This window comes from Carassius carassius, chromosome 6 (genome assembly GCF_963082965.1).
Source record: "Carassius carassius chromosome 6, fCarCar2.1, whole genome shotgun sequence".
Classification (NCBI taxonomy): Eukaryota; Metazoa; Chordata; class Actinopteri; order Cypriniformes; family Cyprinidae; genus Carassius; species Carassius carassius.
The window spans coordinates 36,091,622-36,113,424 of record NC_081760.1 but is presented as its reverse complement, the minus strand read 5'-3'; the positions used below and the strand labels follow the sequence as shown (position 1 = coordinate 36,113,424).

The 21,803-nt window shown below is 34.4% G+C and overlaps 1 protein-coding gene across 4 annotated transcripts in view; it reads right to left on the bottom strand.

Moving 5' to 3' along the window:
* LOC132142775 (type II inositol 3,4-bisphosphate 4-phosphatase-like) overlaps positions 1 to 21,803 on the bottom strand; it is a 124,885-nt gene that overhangs the window by 11,764 nt on the left and 91,318 nt on the right. For all 4 annotated transcript variants that reach the window (XM_059552885.1, XM_059552887.1, XM_059552888.1 and 1 more), the window contains 5 exons: positions 17,299 to 17,482; positions 8,956 to 9,210; positions 6,529 to 6,667; positions 1,199 to 1,389; positions 829 to 952 (listed from right to left, as the gene is read on the bottom strand). In XM_059552885.1, the coding sequence (XP_059408868.1) occupies positions 829 to 952; positions 1,199 to 1,389; positions 6,529 to 6,667; positions 8,956 to 9,210; positions 17,299 to 17,482 (893 nt within the window). The remainder of the gene's footprint in view (positions 1 to 828; positions 953 to 1,198; positions 1,390 to 6,528; positions 6,668 to 8,955; positions 9,211 to 17,298; positions 17,483 to 21,803) is intronic.

Below are 21,803 nucleotides of genomic sequence, written 5' to 3'. Positions count from 1 at the left end.
GAATGGGAATGAACTTAAGATATATTTTCCATATTTTAAGGGTACCAATAATTGTGGCCATTGTGTTTAAGAGAAAATAATTTATTTTACTTTTTTTTTTAGTTGAGATGCTTTGGTTGCTACAACCCTTAATATTCGTGAAAGTGTAACTAGTATCTGATTTTGCAGATAGTTCAATTATGAATATAAAAAGTACTTGTTCTGGCCCTTGTTTTAAATGATTTTGTTCCGTTGTTGTGCTTCTTATTGTCGTCTATTGCAGTTGTACAAGCAGGATGTGGAGGTTGGTCGGGTTGCTCCTCCACTGTGATTGGTTAGCTGTCTAAAAAGTGACAGTGATGAGCTCTGCATTTTACCCAGAGATGAACATTCTTCAACTCTAGGAGCAACGCCAATTTTGTCTTTGTTGTTGCTGGAGCTCACCGGATTACCGGTAACCTTAAGGCAAACATATTCATACTAAAGCCCAAAAACCTTCAAATTTGATTTCATCTTGACTTCAACAATAATGTGGACTTTAAAAAAATCTTCCAAAAGTAATATACAGATTGAAACAATTTAGTGTAAAAACCATTGGCAGTAAATTTTACAATTAATTAGAGAGAAGTACTCCATACTCCAAAAATTGTAATGTTTTTTTTTTACTTTGTTCTAGAACTTTTTTTTACAGTGCAGTTCATCATATTAAAATTAGACTAATATTCACCAAGCAATGTAGAAACTTATCATTTCATATGAAATGTGTGGTCATATATGCATGTTTATCTTAAAATAGTGCATTTAGCAGGTTGCTTTGGTGTGATTGCACATCTGATTGTGGATACTCACTGTAAGTGCTCAGCAGGCTCTCAAACTGGGCCACCAGCCCAACGGCGTGAAGCTGTCTGAGAAAGCCCTCATCTTCCAAACCTGCGTATAATCGCATGACAAATCCACATGCCAGCGCAGCCAGCTGCGGATACACAACATACAGTATATATCTGCACCATTGCCTTTTCACAATAAAATGTGATGCATAAACAAGCAAATTTCTAGACAAATTCCAACAATATTGAGTGTTTTATTTAAACACAGTTTGGAAACTGTGGCCTAGTTTTTCTATCAAAATAAGAACACAAAATTATTTTTACAAGACACAGTTCACTAAAGTGAAGGCCAGATCGTGTGTGTCTCAAATGAGGAATGTTAGATCTCTCACTGCCTGACTGAAGACAGCGTCCCGTCTCTGCTGCAGCTGCAGGCCCTGTGCCGTGCTGCACACCGCCTCCTGGAGCAGGACGAAGCTCACGGAGCGCCTGGCTCTCTCTGCCACTTCTGCCACACACTCCTTCAACGACTGAACCACTACACCAAGCTGATCCTGCCAAACTTCAGTTGTCAGGGGAGGATCTGAGGAAAAACACAACAAATGTGAGCTGCTTTTCCACTAATGTGTTTTTTCCAGAGCATTTGTTTTCCACAAGTACATAGATGGTCAGTATTAATAAGAATGAAACTGGATATTTGAGATCGCATAATAGCTTGAGAGAGCTCCAGGGATGATTTTTTTACATTTCCATCCTTCTGAAGTAAATGTGCTTTTGGTTAAATGTCTGAAATAAGGTCTGTGGTATGTTTTATTTATCATTTTACAGTCCTGTGCCTTCAACAGACAATACAAATGCATATAAACACATTTAGACCACTTAGTGACTGATTGCTATCGGATGTGAAGAGACTTCACCAGCATAACTGTTATGCCCTGACTAGAGTAAAGGTGTGTCATGTAAATATCATCAATTTTAATGAGCATAATAGTTTTACAATGAAGTTGGGAAAGTTAGCTTCAGGAGGCCAAGAGCCAAAATAACAAACCAAAAATGACTAATTATTATATACCTCTAACTGTCCTAGATGTGGTGTCTGGCAATTGTATTTAAGCTTCAGATGAATGTTGTGTTTATTTGTGAAGATGATCATGATGAACAAAATGGATAAATCCTATTGGATATTGGAACCAGGGTGATGCTAACTTCAGGATAAGCCTACAAAAATACAATCATCACCGCAGCACTATTGGTTATAAAAACAGCTGGTTTAAACATGAAAGTCACTAATATAAGTGTGTTTATATTTAAAATAATTTGCACTTACAAATCGTTCACAATCAGAGCAGGAATGTGCATTAAGTGTGTAGGGTCCATTTGGATGTAGGCTTTAAATCAGACCAAAATTATACAAAACTGACCAAAATGAGACGAAAACATGGAAAATGAATGGGTCTGGTTTCTTCAGCATCAGCACAAACCACGCTTAAACTTGCTGTAAGTCAACCTGAATTTAATGTAGCAGTCATTCGTTTATTCTTTGTGCAGATATGTTCATGTTTGTTGAGGATGATGGCATGTCACAACCAGTCTATGTTGACATTTATCAAATAATCTCTTGCTTCAAGTGACAGATGACACACACACACACACACAAAAACATAAGTATTTCCATTTTCTTTTGATGAAAGTTAATAAGCTTGTTTATTTACGCATGCATGACCTAGTGGTTAGTTGCATTATATTATTTGCATTTAGCGTTATGTTTAACCTTGTTAGGTAAAGGAAAGGATTTAATGGAACATTGAAGTTATAAAAGTTTTAAAATCTTTAATAAAGTTTAATAATCTACTATTATAATAATGGCATAGTTTGTTTTTGAGCGCTGTATAAAGGAATTAAAAATGATACTGCTCTCCCTTATATAAAGCAGCAAACCCCCTGTTAAGATCACAGTGCAATTAAAGCGCCCTCAGAAAGAAGTAGATCAAGCAATAGAATAAGCTGTGTTCAATAAGGCCTGCACAAGTCTGTTTGTTTTTCTAAACTACAGACTAAGACAACTACAGCTCTGAGGGTCCCGAGAGCCGGGGGACAGAATTAGACCAGAGTTAGCAGATATGATCTTTGGGGCACTAGAGATCAAGTCTTGGCTTCCTTGCCCAAACATAGTCTGGAAAATATAGAACAACAAGGGTTTCATCTATCAATAAAAATAGCTCCAAAACATATGAAATAATACACGAGAAAACACAGTAGTGGAGTTTCATTAATGAATCTGTGTTTTTGAACAGATCTCTTGAGCAAATGTTTCATTGATTTACTAATCAAGACACGCTTTGCTCTTGTGCTAAAAATGTGCTAAACGAATAACTCATTGACTCATTTGTAAAGACCGTCACATGCTATGCTCCTGAAATAATAAATGTTTTTGAATTAATTGTTTTAAGAAACTATTATATGAATCACTTATAAAAACACTCACTTGCTTTGTTCCTTACTGAATAAACTTCATTCCAAAATAGATTATTTTAAACAAATTGGTTGAAAAATGATACAACAACTCACTTACTCAAAGACTCATTTCTAACTGAATCAAAGTTTTTGGATGAATCAGATGAACGACTGTCTTTCTCATAAAGACAGTCTTTTTGTTTCTGAATGAATCAAAGTTTGTAAACAAACTGGTTGAACAAACGATTCAATAGTTCATTTCATTCCTGAACCACTCAAGTAGCAAATGTTTTCTGGCCCAGCTTCGGGCCACACAATCACTTTTACCTCGGCCCAAGCAAAGAATGACGACCCTGAAGTGGCCCAGAACTGGATTAAAGACAAGTGCCACATATGGGCCATAACCAGCCCGAATCACAGCCAGTTAATCACCCTTAGCTGGCCCTGAACTGGGCCAAAACAGGTTTTATTATTGGTGCCAATTCTCAGCCTTAAAGGGGTCATATGATGCGATGGAGGAAGGAGGAAGGAGATACATATCGCAGATGACAGGTTTGAATGTGGATCTGTTCCTTACGCAAAGCATCACACGGATACCGAGGATTTAATAAAATAAAAAACTTGTATGATCAGTTTATTTAATGCTTGTACATGACAGCATACTAATAAAATGATGTGCCCCATGGTAAACCAAATAAATATATATGATAATGGTTTAATGACCTTTCTCGCTCTATGTAAGGATTCTAAGATTACTTGTACAGAAAATAATAATATAACATTTTATGAGATTATAATTAAGTGCAGTTCAATGCAGTTGACTGATTTACTTAATTTTTTTATGATAATGTTTCATTCTGTTTTGACTTGCCATTTCAAAGACTACATTTTGACAATACTACACTTCATTTAACCATTATCATGCAATATTGTATTTATCTTGTTTATTATGGGTCACATAATATGCTGCCAGATCTTAGGCTGATTTGGGCCACATGATCACCTGACTGATCTGGGCCACACTCCTCCCACCAGAGAGCAGCCCTCATATTGTTTGGTGTGACACCCTGGGCCATCATTTCCACACATGACCCAGCTCTGGCTGAAAGGGTACATGCCATTGCCGACAGGAGGCCAGCAGTGCCAGCTCGAGGACACATTTGGGCCGAGTCCTTTTGCTTTGTGGGATGTTGAATGAACAATTTAATGATTTATTAGTAAAATTCCAATATTTTGACATATTTTGTTGTTTTCACCTTTTTACTACATCACTAATCACAGAAAATATCATTCATACATTATTTATATATATACATTTACTAATCACTGTAAAAATATTTAATAAACATGTTAACATGTTCAGGCACAATTCAGGACAATTCTAAATGTCAGATGCAGGTGCCCTGCTGAAATTTCACATGCATTAGCTTGTTATCTTTTCCATTTGTCATTTGAATCTGTGGAACACAATAAATCATTTGTTGTTATAGACAAAAGAAATACCTGAGAAAATCACTTTAATCTTTAATCTATGGACTTAATCTGCCTTGCTCCTTTCATTGTGCCTCCATGTTTTGCAACAAGCTCTGCGTTTGAATGCGTTTTGCATTAGTCATCAGGTTTTTGCACTATTATCCTCATTTGAGTGACATTTCAATGACCCAATTTCATGCAAACATTAATTTTAATAGTCACATTCAATAGTTTGGTTGCCAGCTATGGTGTATTTACACCGATGATTGGAATTCCCAACTTTATTAATTTTTTTTTTATTTTAATGTGCATGACACGAGACATCAACCTAAACCGGTCTGACATCATTTCATCACGCCTTTGAAATGACAGCTGATTTCATGTGTTATGTGAAGTATTTGCACAGACACAATAACGTTTTGCACAAAATGTAAACACTTACAGTAAGGAAAAAAAAAATAGCACACATTGGAATTCTTTAAAAAAAATTATTATTAGTTTTGCAACATTAAAACTTTGAAACTGCTGTGGTGAAAATATATTAACAAACAGACAATATTTACTAAATCAGTCATAAAGAATTGATGACCAGTTGCTTTAACATAACATGAAGGCTTAGCCTTTTCGCTGAGAACTTTTGTTTTAAGCTTGATATTTAAAATGGACAAAATTGTCGGAAATTAAGTTTAATATGAGTTTAGCATAAAAAAAGCAAGACTGAGATTCAGTAAATTCATTATATAGTGAACTGCAACCAGATGAACCTCAGCATGTAGTTGGTGTCCACATGGTGGCAGCATTAACTGTATTAAAAACTATATTGAGGTTTTGCACTCTTCTGCTGCTTGTCATTGGTTGTGTTTTTTTTTCAGTTTAATAGCACTGAAAGTCAGAAGTTGTCTTAACTATTCTGGTCTGACAGAAGATTCATGGATGGTGCTGATCTCTCAACTGACATGTCTGACATGTGCTTGAAAAAAAAACAGAGTGTAGTAAAACATTAGAAGCTTTTCTAGGATGCCTAAAGTTGGCAACATGTGTGGAATATTACTATTAAAATTAGAAGGAACAATATTACGATATATATCTCAACATTTTTGTGCACTTTTCTCTACGTAAGACTTTTTTTATATAACAAAATTCTGTAAAACTTGAAACCTTTATGTACAATACATTATAAAGGAATTCATAATGAACGCTGTAATGCTATATATATATATATATATATATATATACACATTCACATACATATATTTTGTCGTGTTTTAATGGATTTTATTTTATTAAGGTGTAATAATGAATTCATAAGTATCAAAATGTATTATAACTATGGTTACAATTATTAATGGGATCAAAAATGCACTGCAAGGTGCATTACAAGGCATATTTAATGCTTTAAAAAATATTTTTAATAATGCATTATATAAACTGGCTTCAAGTATTGTAAAGTGTTAACTAAAATTCAAATGATAAATCAAATGTAATTTCAAATCCTCATAATGGGAAGCAAAAAAAAAAGTCATTTTCATAATCAATCTAGAGCAATGTCATAATTAAATCAAAAGCATGATAATAAAATTATACAAATGATACGTTTTCTTTTTTCCACTGTTTATGCTTCACCATAAAAGGAAATGAAATCACCTTTAGGATTTTTATTGCTCAATCCAAGCAGCCGTTTGATGCATATTTGATGTATAACTTTAACATTTAAGCATTGGATGGTTTGTTGCAGCTGCAGTCTTAAGTTTTTAATGATCAGTTGAGCATTTCTAATCTTTGTAGTTTGCTGTACCGGGACTGTGTGAGGTGATGACGTCAGCGAGCGTGTGGCCCGGTGCTGATTCCAGGTTGTTGTTGTCGTGTTCCTGTAGTTTATCCACCAGGGCGATGACACAGTTCAAACTCTTCGCCACACTGGCCCAGACCCTGTCCTAGAAGAGCCAAAGCAAACATTAAAGGACCAGCACTAACATCGCAGAAACCTGACATGCAAACATGAGCTTATGGGCAAACCAGACACCGCTGTGAACTTTTGTATTCTGCAAAAACATGGAACAATAATAATTTGTGATTTTATTCAATTTGATTCATCATCTCGGATGAATGGGTATATGGATTTTGGGGAAAAATTTTATATATATAAATTGCATATATAAATACAGAGAGAGAGGGAGAGAGAGAGAGAGAGAGAGAGAGAGAATGCTATAAGTAAATATATATAAATACACACTCACAATCATGAACACATATGTAAAAACATAACATAAAAACATGTTGATAGGTTTCTTTATTTATCTTAGGAATCATTTAGATGTCATTTTCTCAAGCTGAGTTTGACTCCTTTCCACAAGTTTCTTCAACAGCCAAAAGTTGACATGTGCCTTCTGGGGCCTTATTACAGAAACCTCCAATCTTAGATCTCAAATTAAGGGCTTGACGAGTTCAACGGAATGTGAAAGTGAAAGTGACGTGACATTCAGCCAAGTATGGTGAACCATACTCAGAATTCGTGCTCTGCATTTAACCCATCCGAAGTGCGCACACACACAGAGCAGTGAACACACACACACACACACACACACACACTGTATGTGGTCCCTAATTGAAATTTGCCATGGTTACTAAGGATGTTTTTGTTATACAGCTCCTGATCTCATAAAAAAACATTGTAGAAGCCACACACACACACACACACACACACACTACTACATTTATGCAAACTGATACAAAAGCAGCACTTCTATTGGCTGACAGAGTTAAAAGCAGTACAAATATAAAACAGCAAAAATGACAGCATACATCTGCTATGAATATTGGGAAGATTCTTAATGTACAGCAACCTTCAGGCATGTTTCTCCTTCCCTCCTGTGAGTGGCGCTCAAGGACACTGATTAGAGATGCTTGTCTTATCTTGTTCTCTAATCCTCTCCACACACACACACACACACACACTCTTGAAGGCAATTACAGGAGCCAGACACCGCAGCATCCACAACTAAACAAACTCTTGAGGCCCTGAATATGTGATTTGAGTTTGTGGTCATCCTTCAGCTTCTGTGGTAAAGCTTTCCACTAACAGATGCTTATAAGAGCTGAAGACACTGGTTCGGTTGCTAACCTGATCCCGATCTCGCCTCTGGTCCTGTGGAATGATTGAACCTCTCAAGATCACATCAAATATGTCCGAGCTCAAGTGCTGTCAGATACAAGCAGCACATGTGCAGAGTATGGAAAACCACTTCTGCCATTGAATAAAAAGGATAATTGTGACCTTTTTCTCACAGTTCAGTCTTTTTTCATGCAATTGCGAGTTTAAATATTGGAATTCTGACCTCATAACAGGCAGTTGCTTACAATTCTGAGAAAGGAAGTTAGAATTGCAAGAAATAAACTAGAATTACAAGATATAAGCATACAAATTGTAGAGAAAACTGTGCAAATTGTGAGATAAAAAGAAGCAATTACCTTTTTTTTTTTTCACAGGCAATTACCTGTGTCGGAAATGGGCTTCCATAACAGAGAGACTGAAAAACTAAAGGCTGGAATACACTACATGACTTTTGCCTCATATTTTTGGCAGATTTACAGTTTGGAGAAATTGATGAAAGTCAGACATGACAGATTCATGTAGTGTATGATGGTCACAGACTCTGATTTTTTAGCTTCAGACTATGATCCATCAAGTTGGAGGATATCAAACATGTTTAGGTATTTTGAGCTGATTTTAGAACGCATATTGTTTCACACATCTCAAATATTAAGGTCACAACTGCACCTGTCTGAAAAAAAAGTGATTCAATTAATCATTGTTATTTTCAAAGCTCTAAATGTCGTAATAGAAATGCTCAAAAATAAAAAATATTCCAAATCATTTGTTTATAATCTCTGCATAGGACTGACTTGGTGTTGTTTCCAAACAGAATCGGCATTGGCTATCCGAGGCTTATCCATTTTCAACTTTTGATGTGTTATAAAAATATAACTTTTGGGTTATTAGAAAACAAATTTGGAAGCCCAGGTTACGCAAAAGTAATAATGCAATTGTAACTACAATGTTACTTTTCTTATAGCGTAACGGAATATTATAATGCAATACTTTTAAAAGTAAGCATGCAAAATATCAGCAAATCTGGCAAAAAACAAACAAACAAAAAAACAACATCTATTCTTGTGCATACCTATTATTAATGCATGAACACTCAGAAGTGAAAACACTTGCCCATTCCTCCTCGTCGTACTCCTTGTGGTGCGGGATGGAGTCGGCGCGGACGGGAGACGCTCGGCTCACTTTCGCCGGCGTCTGACAGCCGTCCACATTGTTGCAGACGCTGTGTGGCTCCTCAGTGGCTCTGGGATGTGGGCTGGACGGAGCAGAAGTCTGACTCTTGCTGACGTATCCAGGACGGGCGGCATGCAGCGCCAGGAGGGCACTCTTCACCAGCTCATCCTTCAGAGCATGAACAAACTGCTCCGTCTGCAGACAGAGAGAGAAGAGCGGATTTGATAAGCCAGCGTTTAATAACCAACATTTCATTAAACTACAGTGCAGCATAACGGTGTGTGACGTGGATGAGAAGTGTATCAGAAAACGAATAAGCAGACAAGAGCAAACAGCAACGACACATTCGATAGAAAGAGAAGAGAAGGCAGAAGAAAGAGGAAAAAGAATTAGAGAGACAACAAGATACATTCAAGGACAGGGCAGCCTCATTCATATTCATAGGCATTTGTACATATGTATATTTTTGTATGTTTGGAGAAACTGTTGAAGTAGGCATGTCCAAAAGTCTAATTTCACACTGAAAAACTCATCATGAGAATCATGAATAAACGACGGATAAATTTGAGCTGAGAAATAACTTTTTAATGTCATATTTATTTATAAATGAAGTCATAAAATTTGCATGATAAAATTCATATATTATTTCATGATCCTCGAAAGTTGTGAACTTCTCTAGTTCAAGTGCGTCTGTTACTGATGCTAGTTATAAATAAGTCTATAATAATTGACAGCAAAGGCTTTTGGGTAGTGCACATGTCCATCTAAACTTCTTACAATTTTATTTCAGAATTTATAATTGATATAATTATACGATTTAAATTATATAATTGTAATTATTATTATTATGCATAAAGCTTTAATAACTTCATATGTGACAAAAATCTTTTGAAACTATTTAATTGCAAAATAATAAAATAAATAATGGTTAACTTGATAGCTCTATAAATAAAAACATAGAAATAAATAAATAGGTCTAAAAGATTACTTTTAAATATACTTTTTAAATTAATTTCTATACAGTGGCTCTTTGGTTAATATGACACCTCTATAAATTCGAATAAATAAACTGGTTGATATTATAATCTCTAAAATTTAAGGAAATGAGTCAACTACGTTGAATAAAAATGTTTTAGAATTATGTAGTCTTTCTTTCTTTCTTTGATCAGGTGCACAACTGTCTCTGAGAGATTTATTATTTTTCTGACTCCACCAGCACTACCGGGATGCCAACTTTTCTTTTAAAAAAAGAAAAGACACAAATTCACAACCCAGTTAGGTTGGATTTGTGTGTATTTCAGGGCCAGTTGAACTGACGCTGCTGACCTTTTCTCTACCCATTGTTCTATCATTGTTTTAAATATGATCATCTCATTTCACAATTCATTAAATTCTCCAGCACTGAATTTACCCACATCTCTTCTGTTTGGATTCTCATCTCACTGAAATTCTGGTATTTCTTTTTTTAATGCAGCTTTACGGAGCTATTTTTAAACTTGATGGCATTTTAACAAGCCCGGTCAGCTTCACTTTCTCCTCACGTTGAGTTCCCAGCAGCGAGGTGGCAATCCTGCGGGACAATTTCTCATCGTCAGTGTGTGAGTGATGCCTCATCACGCGTCAAGATCTCAATGTTCTGTGTCATTACCAAAACACACATTCCTGAGAGCAGGAAATGGTTCCAGTCGGAGTGCTACACTGAAAACACCTGTACAAAAGGTGCACACACCCCAATAGGCCTACTTACAGATGTGTTAACATTTATCCAGCTGTTTAGGCCTACATTTTCTTAAAAGTCTCCCCTCCCCACCACACTGTCACAAAATACACAATAAAACTTGTTGGCAAATACATTTACTTTTGCTTAGTTTATTTTTATTTATATGCAAGGCTGTAACGATTCACTCGTTTTCTCGATGCATCGATTACAAACCCTGACGATGCATATGCATCGATCTAGAAACATGATTTTTGAATCGTGAATCACCGTTCTCAGACAGTAGGCTAATCTGTTTAAAACGCTAAGAATCGAATAAATCGCCATTTTTTAGAGCTATTCAATGCTTTCTAAATAGATACACATTTAATTACTTCACGCACAAATGAATGGAGACCTTGAACAGTGTTCGTGGCTCGCATCCATCCTTCACGCGCTCCACTATTACCGCCCGAGACTGTCGGAGGATTGCGCTCGCGCTCCGTTCGTCTCTGACGCAGCTGATGTGTGATCTCTCCTTAGGTGAGTTTTACTTTTCTGTAGTCTGTCAATTGCTCTCTGCATCGTACCGACGGCGTGACCTGAGCAGTCGAAAGCTGTATTTATTGCATGGGTGGAGCAGAAATCTAAGTGTCTAAAGTAGTGATGGGAAGTTCGGATCATTTTACCGACTCGGACTTTTGAGTCTCGTTCAGCAAAATGAACGAATCTTTTTTCGAGTCATTTCGTTCATTTCGTTCATTTTAGCAAAATGTAATGAAAATGTTATGTGTTACTTCCCCAACACATCTAGTACTTACGCAAACGTTGATCCCACTAAAAACAATACAAAACTAAAATGCTATAAGATACAGAAAAAAAAATTCCTTCTTTACCTGGGTCTTCAGTCTGTGATTAGCTCACTTCACCTCTTATCTGACAAGAGTCCTCGGGTTTAAGTCATTCCTTAATCACGTGACAGCCACATACGCAAAACTAACGCAGTCTTGAGTCGGAAAGAGAATTGATTAGTTCATCTCATGAGTCTTTCGGGTCTCGGGTCGAGTTTGACTCGTTCTTTAATCACGTGACAGCCACATACGCAAAACTAACGCAGTCTTGAGCCGGAAAGAGAATTGATTAGTTCATCTCATGAGTCTTTCGGGTCTCGGGTCGAGTTTGACTCGTTCTTTAATCACGTGACAGCCACATACGCAAAACTAACGCAGTCTTGAGCCGGAAAGAGAATTGATTAGTTCATCTCATGAGTCTTTCGGGTCTCGGGTCGAGTTTGACTCGTTCTTTAATCACGTGACAGCCACATACGCAAAACTAACGCAGTCTTGAGCCGGAAAGAGAATTGATTAGTTCATCTCATGAGTCTTTCGGGTCTCGGGTCGAGTTTGACTCGTTCCTTAATCATGTGACAGCCACATACGCAAAACTAACGCAGTCTTGAGCCGGAAAGAGAATTGATTAGTTCATCTCATGAGTCTTTCGGGTCTCGGGTCGAGTTTGACTCGTTCTTTAATCACGTGACAGACCCATACGCTATTTCTGTCACTGTGTTTTTGTTACTGTTTGTTGAGGATCTGTTTTGTTATTATTTTATAAATAAATAAAACCCTGTTATAAATAAAATATTGATTAATTTGTCTTTTTGACTGTCTATCGGTAAATAAACACTAGGCTATATAATAATATAATAATTCAAGCTTACAATAAAAAGTATTTATACTAGTTTGTTCATTTTACTCCAATTTTGAGTTTGCTAGTATAATAATTGCTTTTCCTAGGCAGACTTGACATATTGGTGTAATATATGTATAAGAAGATTGCTCAAAAAAGGACATAATGACATATACATTAAAAGCAAATAAAATTTTGAATTTGAATTATTAATGTTAGTTTAAAACATTAAGGTTATGATAACTTCAGCTTTAACAGTTTTAACCCAGCTCAGAGTGAGGAGGATACTTCAGATCCTGGTGCTACTGCCAGTGCAGGGGCCATGTTTTGGGAAGACTTTGACGAGAGGGTAGCAAGCTTGAGGCCTTCTGCTACCTCTTCTAAGACCTCAGATGCTATAAAGGTGCAGGCCTACCTTGCAGAGCCACTCTTACCCCGCACATCAGACCCTCTGGCCTGGTGGAGGAGATGTTCACCAGTATACAAAAGCCTTTCTGAAGTCACAAAGACAAGACTTTGCATTGTGGCCACATCTGTGCCATCTGAAAGAATTTTTTCTAAAACTGGGCAGATTATCTCAGAGAGAAGAAACAGACTCAGCCCATCCAAGGTCAGGGAGCTTGTTTTTTTTAATGCAAACATGCCTTAAAGCAAGTCCTAAAAATATAGCCACAGTGTGTTATTTTAAAGCTTATTTATTTTTATTTATTTAGAAAAAGACTAGCTTGTTGTGCAATATTTTTGTTGTTGTTGTGATTTTAAAGGTAATTTGTTATTGTTATAAGGCTCCGTAGCTTTAGTATCTCTTCATTTTCATTTATTTTTATTTAAATGGTTTAAAATTATTTGGGGAATAGTTATACTCTTTGATATAAAGTTTTTATTTTGGCACAAAAGTGTTATTTATTTTAAAATGTATTCATTTTAAATTATTATATAAAAAAAAGCAAAGCTTGTTGTGCAATATTTAGTTTTTCTTTTTCTTTTTTTATATTGTACTTTTAAAGTTCATTTGTTAAGGTTATTAGACCCTGTGGCTTTATTATCTTTTAGTTTTATCTTTATTATACTTTTTTATTATTTTGATTTATTTTGGAATAGTTGTCCTCTTTGTGACAAAGCTTTAATGGCACAAAAATAAACAATAAACAACAATTCAAAAGTATGTACACAGTGTTTTTTAATGTTTATAAAGTGTCATATGTTACAAAAGTATGGTTTATACAGACAATCTGATTTAATAATTACTCTAGCCAATGTTGTCACATCACGGGACAAAAGAACGAACAACCCGAAGAACCGAAAGATGAACTAATCAATTCTCTCTCCGACTCAATACTGCATTCTTTTACTGTCTATGGTTTTAGCGTACGGGGCTGTCACGTGATTAAGGAACGACTCGACCCGACTCGAAGACTCATGAGATGAACTAATCAATTCTCTTTCCGGCTCAAGACTCCATTGACTGACAGGTGAATCCATAGACATGTATGGTGAATCACTACTACTAGAACAGAACCTATAGAATAATGCGCATGCGCGACTGAACAAATCACTCCCCGAGACGACTCGTTCTTCCCGAGTCACATTAAAGATTCGTTCAAAATGAACGAATCGTTCAAGAACGACACATCACTAGTCTAAAGCACACGCACAGTTCCATTGAATGATAAATGTGTTTAACAATGTGGATGAACCGAATGTAAAGGAAACACAAAATAACCACAGCATTAATGACGACCTTGAAATAAGAGCACGAGGTTTATCTGATAACCAGATGCATGAATGTAGCATTCGTTGCTTTAGCAAACAAACATCTGGCGCGTTTTCTTTCAGGATCATCATTCGCTGATGGAGAGGAAAAGTTAAATAACTACTATAGCATTTTATTCTGTGAAAATGAGATAAAGAAGTTTTCACCCTGAAAGAGAAGTGATCTCGCTCTCATAGATGTGTCAGGCTTTATCTGCAGCTAACTGAATAAAAGCAGAATGAACTGATGAAACGTTAAGAAGAAAAAAACACAATACATAAATAAAATGTATAGCCTAAAGGATGCAGTGCTAATTGATATAATTTATTACAGTACATAAACTAAAGTATATTTTCTACCTTATTCTGTGCAGAAAATGTTAATAATTTGTAATTAAATTTAGCATATAAAACAATAATAAAATTACCATTAGGAAAAAAATATTGATTACAAATGATTGATTATTGTCCAGCAGTGTGTTTGGTTTCTTACAGCTAATTAAAAGTTATAAAAAAAGAAGAGAATTCCTTGTAAAAAATAAATAAAAATAAAAATAATAATAATAGTTATAAGAATACATAGGCTACATACATAAAAATTATTATATTTTACATTTCTGTCACTTCTGAAATGATGGCTACGCCGCTGGTGTGACAAAATGTTAGCTTATACATAATACTTTTAAAGCTCTTTTTTTTTTTTTTTTTAAATCTTGGCTTACATACATCTTTACGTATGTCAAATCGAATTTAATAGTGAATCGAATTGAATTGAATCGTTCTAAATTTGCAAAAAACATTCTTGAATCGTAAACCTATGAATCGGGAATTGAATCGAATCGCTGCCTACCCAAAGATTCACAGCCCTAATATGCACCAATATAACAGTATATACTATGTGCACTTATATTGCTGCATATGAATGAAAATGATTAAATATAATATTTACATAAATTAAATACATTTTGAGAAACATGCCTTAATATAAAAAATGTGAAAATGTAATTGCAAAAAAATTAATAAATAAGAACACTATACAAATTATAAAAATAATAAAAGAAATGGATGAAAAATATATTTTTTTAAATAAAACTTTTAAAATGGCTGTTTGGTTAATATGACTGAAAATAAAATAAAATGAGTCATACATGTTCTAAAAGATAAAAGTAAATAATTCAACTATATATATATATATATATATATATATATATATATATATATATATATATATATATATATATATATATATATATATATATGTAATAAAATAGAATAACAGACGTTATAACAAACTGCTATTAGGTCAAAATGATATTTCTAAAATATAAATTAATAATTTTGACTCAATTACTTTACAACTACTATTTTGGTTAATATGGCAGTAAAGTAAAGTAAAAAAAATATAAAATAAAAAGTAGATTAAAGATGTTTTAGAACTATATAGTTGCAATTGCTGTCTGGTCAAAACGCTAGTTCTAAAAATAAAATAAAATGAAATAATAAAGACTCAGATGGTGTGTGTAGTGTTTCAACATTTGTCTGATGCAGCAGAAGCGTGGTCACGTGACAGATGAAGAGAGGAGGCAGCTGATTGGCTGTGGCAGAAACAGTCTCTGTGTCACAGATTGCACACTAACAGCAGCAGATGTAATTCATTAATTACACACATATAACATGAAGGCCTCCAAACGAGATGCTCATCCTGGTGGCTTCTGTTGGCTCTGGCAGAGGGGGACATGACAGCCAATAGCCATTTGTCAAACAGCCTTGATGTCTGCAAATTAACAGATTTCATGCCCAGTTGTGGTGGTCTGAGTGAACGGGACGACACGGTTAATGACTTGCACATGCTGCATTTGTTGATGTAAAATCTGGTGCCGTCTATAAAAACACAGAGCACATTCACTGCTGGATGATTCAGCATGCCATTCATTTCCATGGTTTTGGAGGAACTGTTTTTGGTCGAGGTAGCATGGTAATATAAATTTTTAAGGCAGAGATATGGTATATGAATATAGTAATGGTCCAGTACAGTAACATATATCAAAGCACCAGGGTATTATCATCTGACACGGTACAAGCGCAGTACTTCTGTATGACGCAGACACCAGATGTTAGTGACTGCAGCAACACTAACAATCATTTCTCTCAGTGATTCAGCAGAAGCTTCAGAATGTGAATAAACTGAGTGAGACAGTAACGTATTTCATTAGAAGAGATATTTACCCTTAAAAGGGTATTTGCAGGAATATTAATAGATGCACTATTCTACCTCATCAACGTCTTGAAGAGTAATACTTTTTTAAACATTTTACATCCACTTTAAAACTTTATGCAATTCCACATTGACTCAGGTATTCAAGGACACTGGCTTATATTGCCTCTCAAAAAATTATATATATATATATATATATATATATATATATATATATATATATATATATATATATATATATATATATATATATATATTTTTTTTTTTTTTTTTTTTTAATACGATGAATCATAGTAATATCATAATGAACCCTCACGTCCAGTTATTATCTTAATAAAATGAAATAAAATAAAATAAAATAATAAAAGACTGAAGGTGATTGGCTAAAATTGTCGCTCAATGGTTTATTGATGAGTCATAATAATACATTTAATAATAATACCTTTACCTACCTACTTACATCCAATTATTAACTTTTTTTAATATTTCATTAAAAAATAACAATATATATAATAATAATAATGTCATAATGCATCTTCACCGTAACCTCATGTCCAGTTATTATCTATCAATCTAATATTCTATCCAATTAAATACTGCTACTACTACTACTACTACTACTATTACTATTTGGGGGGTCAGTATAATTTTTTTTTCGTAAAGTTTTATGATTTTGAATGTCTCAGTAAAAACAGAAATACTGTGAAATATTATTTTACAATTTACAATTAATTTTGTATTATCAGTGTACCACTTCACATTTTTGCGGACACGTATTCTTCAGGAATCCTTGATGAATAGAAAGTTCAAATTCTTTTATTTGAAATAGCAGTCTTTTGTGACATCATAAATGTGTTTCCTGTCACTTCTGATCAGTTCAGTGCACACAGTCTTGCTGAAGGTTTGACTGGCAGCTGTCAGCAGGTCTCACCTTCTCCTCCAGGCTCTTGAGGACGTCTCGGAGAGGCTGGATGGGGCTCTGCTGGGCCGTCTGGAGCAGCTGGTCGGCCAGCGCAGAGATGAGCGGCTGCAGCTGGGACACCACACACAGGATCTCGCGGGCCTTGGCCGTCTGTTCTGGAGGATAGTAAATGCACTGATACGCCATGCTGTAGCTGGAGGACGTCATACAGGAGCCAGAGAAACAACACAGAGAGAGATGGAATTAATAACAGCAGGGAGATGAAGAGCATGGTCTTGTTCATCATCAAACAGCTGAGAGTACAGCTCTGTGCAGCAAACACACTGTAACATCAGTGCAGCAATCAGAGTGACAAACATATCTAATAAACCAAACAATTCCAGTCCCTGTGTGAATAGCGCTCACTTCCTGAACATCTGAGCTCAGGAGACACTGGCAGGCAGGAGAAATTACTGTTTTTTAAAGGATCATATCATGCATTTTTAGCAGATCATTTGTACCCTGATGGCCACTTACACAATTTTCGCTCATAATTGAGTTACCCTCTCTCTGAAGCTGTGGATGTTTGTATAGATGACCTCTGTCTGCAAATGAGAAAATGGACTGAAAGTGATGGCAGACACTAATTCAGGCCTCTGACAAAAAACAAAAACAATAAGATTTCAATAAAAAGGTACTAAAATAAATATTTGTATTATTCGAAAATATGATTTAAATATTGCTACATATTATTTATATTAAAAAAAGATATAATTATATATGAATCGTTAAAGAATATATTTTATAATTTATATTTATTAGTAAATATATTTTAACATTAGTAATATTTAAATACAAGTAAAATATGAATATTATTATGAAATTATTAAGATTAATTATACAGAATTGTATCACTATAAATTATACAATTATCATTATCAATTTTAGATATATTATTTATTTATATTATGTGTATTATATAATTTGTTATACATTTATTTTAAAATATTAATATTTATATAAATGTATACAACATTAATATAACTATTAAAATACATTTCATGTATATTTAATCACTTTTGATAACACAATGATAATGTACTACATTACTTTTACTAACATTTATTTTACATTTCTATTCATTTACACTGATGACTGATGCATACTTGTAAAAGGTAAGCACTATTATACATATTAAAATAATAAATCATAATAATATATACATAATATGCCAAATGTGAACATTCAAGTGAAATAAACAACTTCACAGATACAGAGTACAAAGGTATCTGAATCCTTTAAGGTTGGTTTAATACTGAATTTGTGGATTTAACACAGCAGGTTGATTATTTGCATGTATAACAAATTACATTTAATTAAACATGTTTAACAGCATTGCATTTAATATGATTAACACTAATTTGTCATAAGCATAATTCATTAGCCATTCTGAACTATTGTGACAACGCACTCTCACAGACCCAGTTTCCATTATAATCACATTTATTGTATTTTTATGATAATTAAATTCAGCCATACAAAGAGTGCAAATGACTCTCCTGTTATTAGTCCCATTTGGATTCCATTTGGAATCAATTTGCTATTAAAAAAGTCATTATTTTACTTGTTTTCCATCATTTACCCAAAAATGAGAGCCCCGCTTCAATATTAAGCTCAATCATCTATACAGTCACGAAAGTTGCAACAATTCCAGTTTTCTCTCAACAGAAACGTGTCGACTTGAATGCGATTACCAAAGGTAAGTGCTTGAATGTTAGAAAAGGCCTCTGGGCACGAGCGGCTCTATCATGAGTATCCAATTCAAGTCCACTTTTAAAGGCACCACAGTGAGTAAGTCAATCTGTGATGCTGGAGATTAGAGACGGAGATCAGCGTATCAGACCAGACTCACAGAGCCGAGGCTCATCGCTTCAGATAATTGGCTCCCGGGAGGATTGCTAATCGCCGCGGCTCCGAGCTAATAAAAGCCTTGCTTAAAGAGAGGAGATGCACACCAAAGAACACAGAAAAACATGAGAGAACAAGCTACTGGAATCATTTAGCAGGTCTACAATGACACAACACAGCAGAAGCTAGCACTCCAAGAGGCTAAAACGGATGCTTCCTGTCAGTATACGGAAGCAACTCACTGACAGAAGTGACACAACTTGGCTCACAATACTACATTTTTATTTTTACAAGAAGCAGCAATGTATAGCTTGACAAACACTGCAGACTGTTTTTGTGATCTGTTTGTTCAAACTGTTTCATTGAACTGAATCATCTGCTCGATCAACTAACAGTTTTCACAAATAGTCTGTTTTAGAGAATTCATTTGTTCAGACGGTCCCTTTCAAAGACCTGAGGCAATCATTATGGAATAGTCCACATAATTAAATTCAGTTTGTTTAAATTAAAGTGATTCGTTTAGATGGTTCATTTCAATGAGAAAGATTTGTCATCACTTCAAAAAAAAATTAAGCAAAAAAAGCAAACAGAATAGTCAGATTAAAGAGCGAGTCAGTTTGTTCAGCTGGATCATTTTAATTAACTGGTTCAAAAGAATGTTTCGTACATCTACAGAACCAACAGTCAGTTGTTATTTTTATTTTTTTTTCTTTACCATTTTTAATGTAATATCTTAATATCGTAATATCTGTTATATAAAAAAACAACAGTGCTAAACAGCAGTATATGAATTAAACAATTACAAATAACCTCAATATAAATAATTTTCTGAATATATACATAATTATAATTATTAAAAATATATAAATTACATAATTGTATATAATATCATATGATTACAAACTATATATAATATTTATTTATAAATTATAATTATAAATATTTTAATATAAATAAATTATTTTATGAATATATATATATATATTATATTATATTTATATATAAAAATATAAATATCATAATATTATATTTAAATATAAATAGATTTATATGATTTTTTAGTGTTGCATGTAATATATTTTGTACAAACAAATTATATAAAACATTTTTAAATATATGATTGTTAAAAACAGCATTTTTTTTGTTTATTGTTTTTATGTATTTTAAATAAAATACAGGGTTGTTTAATATTTTTAGTAAATGTAAATTAAACATATATTGAACTTGATTTTTTTTTTTTTGAATATTGGTAACCTAATTGCTTTTGTGCCAGATACATATTAATCTGCAAGATATGCTTTTTGTAACTAGAAAAATATAGCATGGTTAGCTACATTTGTTAGCTCGTACTGAGTGGCTTTAAACTATGATTAGCTTATAGCTTGGACCGCTACAGCTTCAAAGTATCTTTAAAGAATCTTCATTAAATTAAATATACTGTCCACTGTCAAGTCTATTAACAAATAGTAAAAGTGTGTTCTTCAAAAGGGTGCATAAGTAGCCTAAAATAATCAAGGCCGCAGCATCAAACACACAGCATGAGGGAAGGATTTCAAAGGAGCACTACCATTAGCCACATCCTCCATACACACAGCAAGATCTGTGAATGTGCTGTCTGGATTTTCAGAAATGATCAATGGAAATAAAAAAAAAATGATGCTAATGAGAGGAAAGGAATCGCCAAGCCCCTCAGTGCAGTCAAGCCCATGTCTCTGGTGAATCTTTAATTAAACGTACAAATATAAAGGCAGGGAGATAGACGTTTACACCAGAGGATGAGAGTTTACGCCAGGCTAGGCATTACAAAGCACTGCTGGGGGTCTGTCATATGGAAAAAAGCTATGCGTTACATTTATAACACTCATCCCAGCAGACAAAAATAACAACGTTTTGCTAATGTTTCCATTTAGAGAACGAGTCAATGTTTTGTTCGTTATCTGGCTCGGCTCGGTGTTCATCTTCAGTTCTCTCTTCACAGCAGTTCAGTCAGTGTACTGTTTGAGTAAATGAATTACTCCGGGATATTGGTTTGTTTGAACTCAGAGGGAGTGTCAGCCACATTAAAAAAGTTAACAGCTTAAGTCATTTGTGGATTAATGCTTATTAGAGATGTGAACCGTTTCAAACGATTCAGTTTGATTTGGTGAACTGGTTCAAGAAGATCCGGTTACATCGAGTGGTTTGTTCGCGAACCGGATATCACAAACTGCTTTGTTTTGAACTCTCTCACAACAGACACGGAAGAGAAGACAATGCTGAATAAAGTCGTAGTTTTTGCTATTTTTAGAACAAAATGTATTTTCGAAGCTTCAAAAAATTCTAACTGACCCTCTGATGTCACAAGGACTACTTTGATGATGTTTTTCTTACCTTTCTGGACATGGACAGTATACCGTTCACACAGTTTCAATGGAGGACTGAGAGCTCTCTGACTAAATCTAAAATATCTTAAACTGTGTTCCAAAGAAAAACAGGGGTCTCACGGGTTTGGAACAACATGAGGGCAAGTTATTAATGACATAATTTAGATTTTTGGGTGAACTATCCCTTTAAGGGAATATTTAATTTTGCCACCATTATGGGAATGTTACAATTGAATGTTGTCTGAACATTCCGAAAAAAGTAAC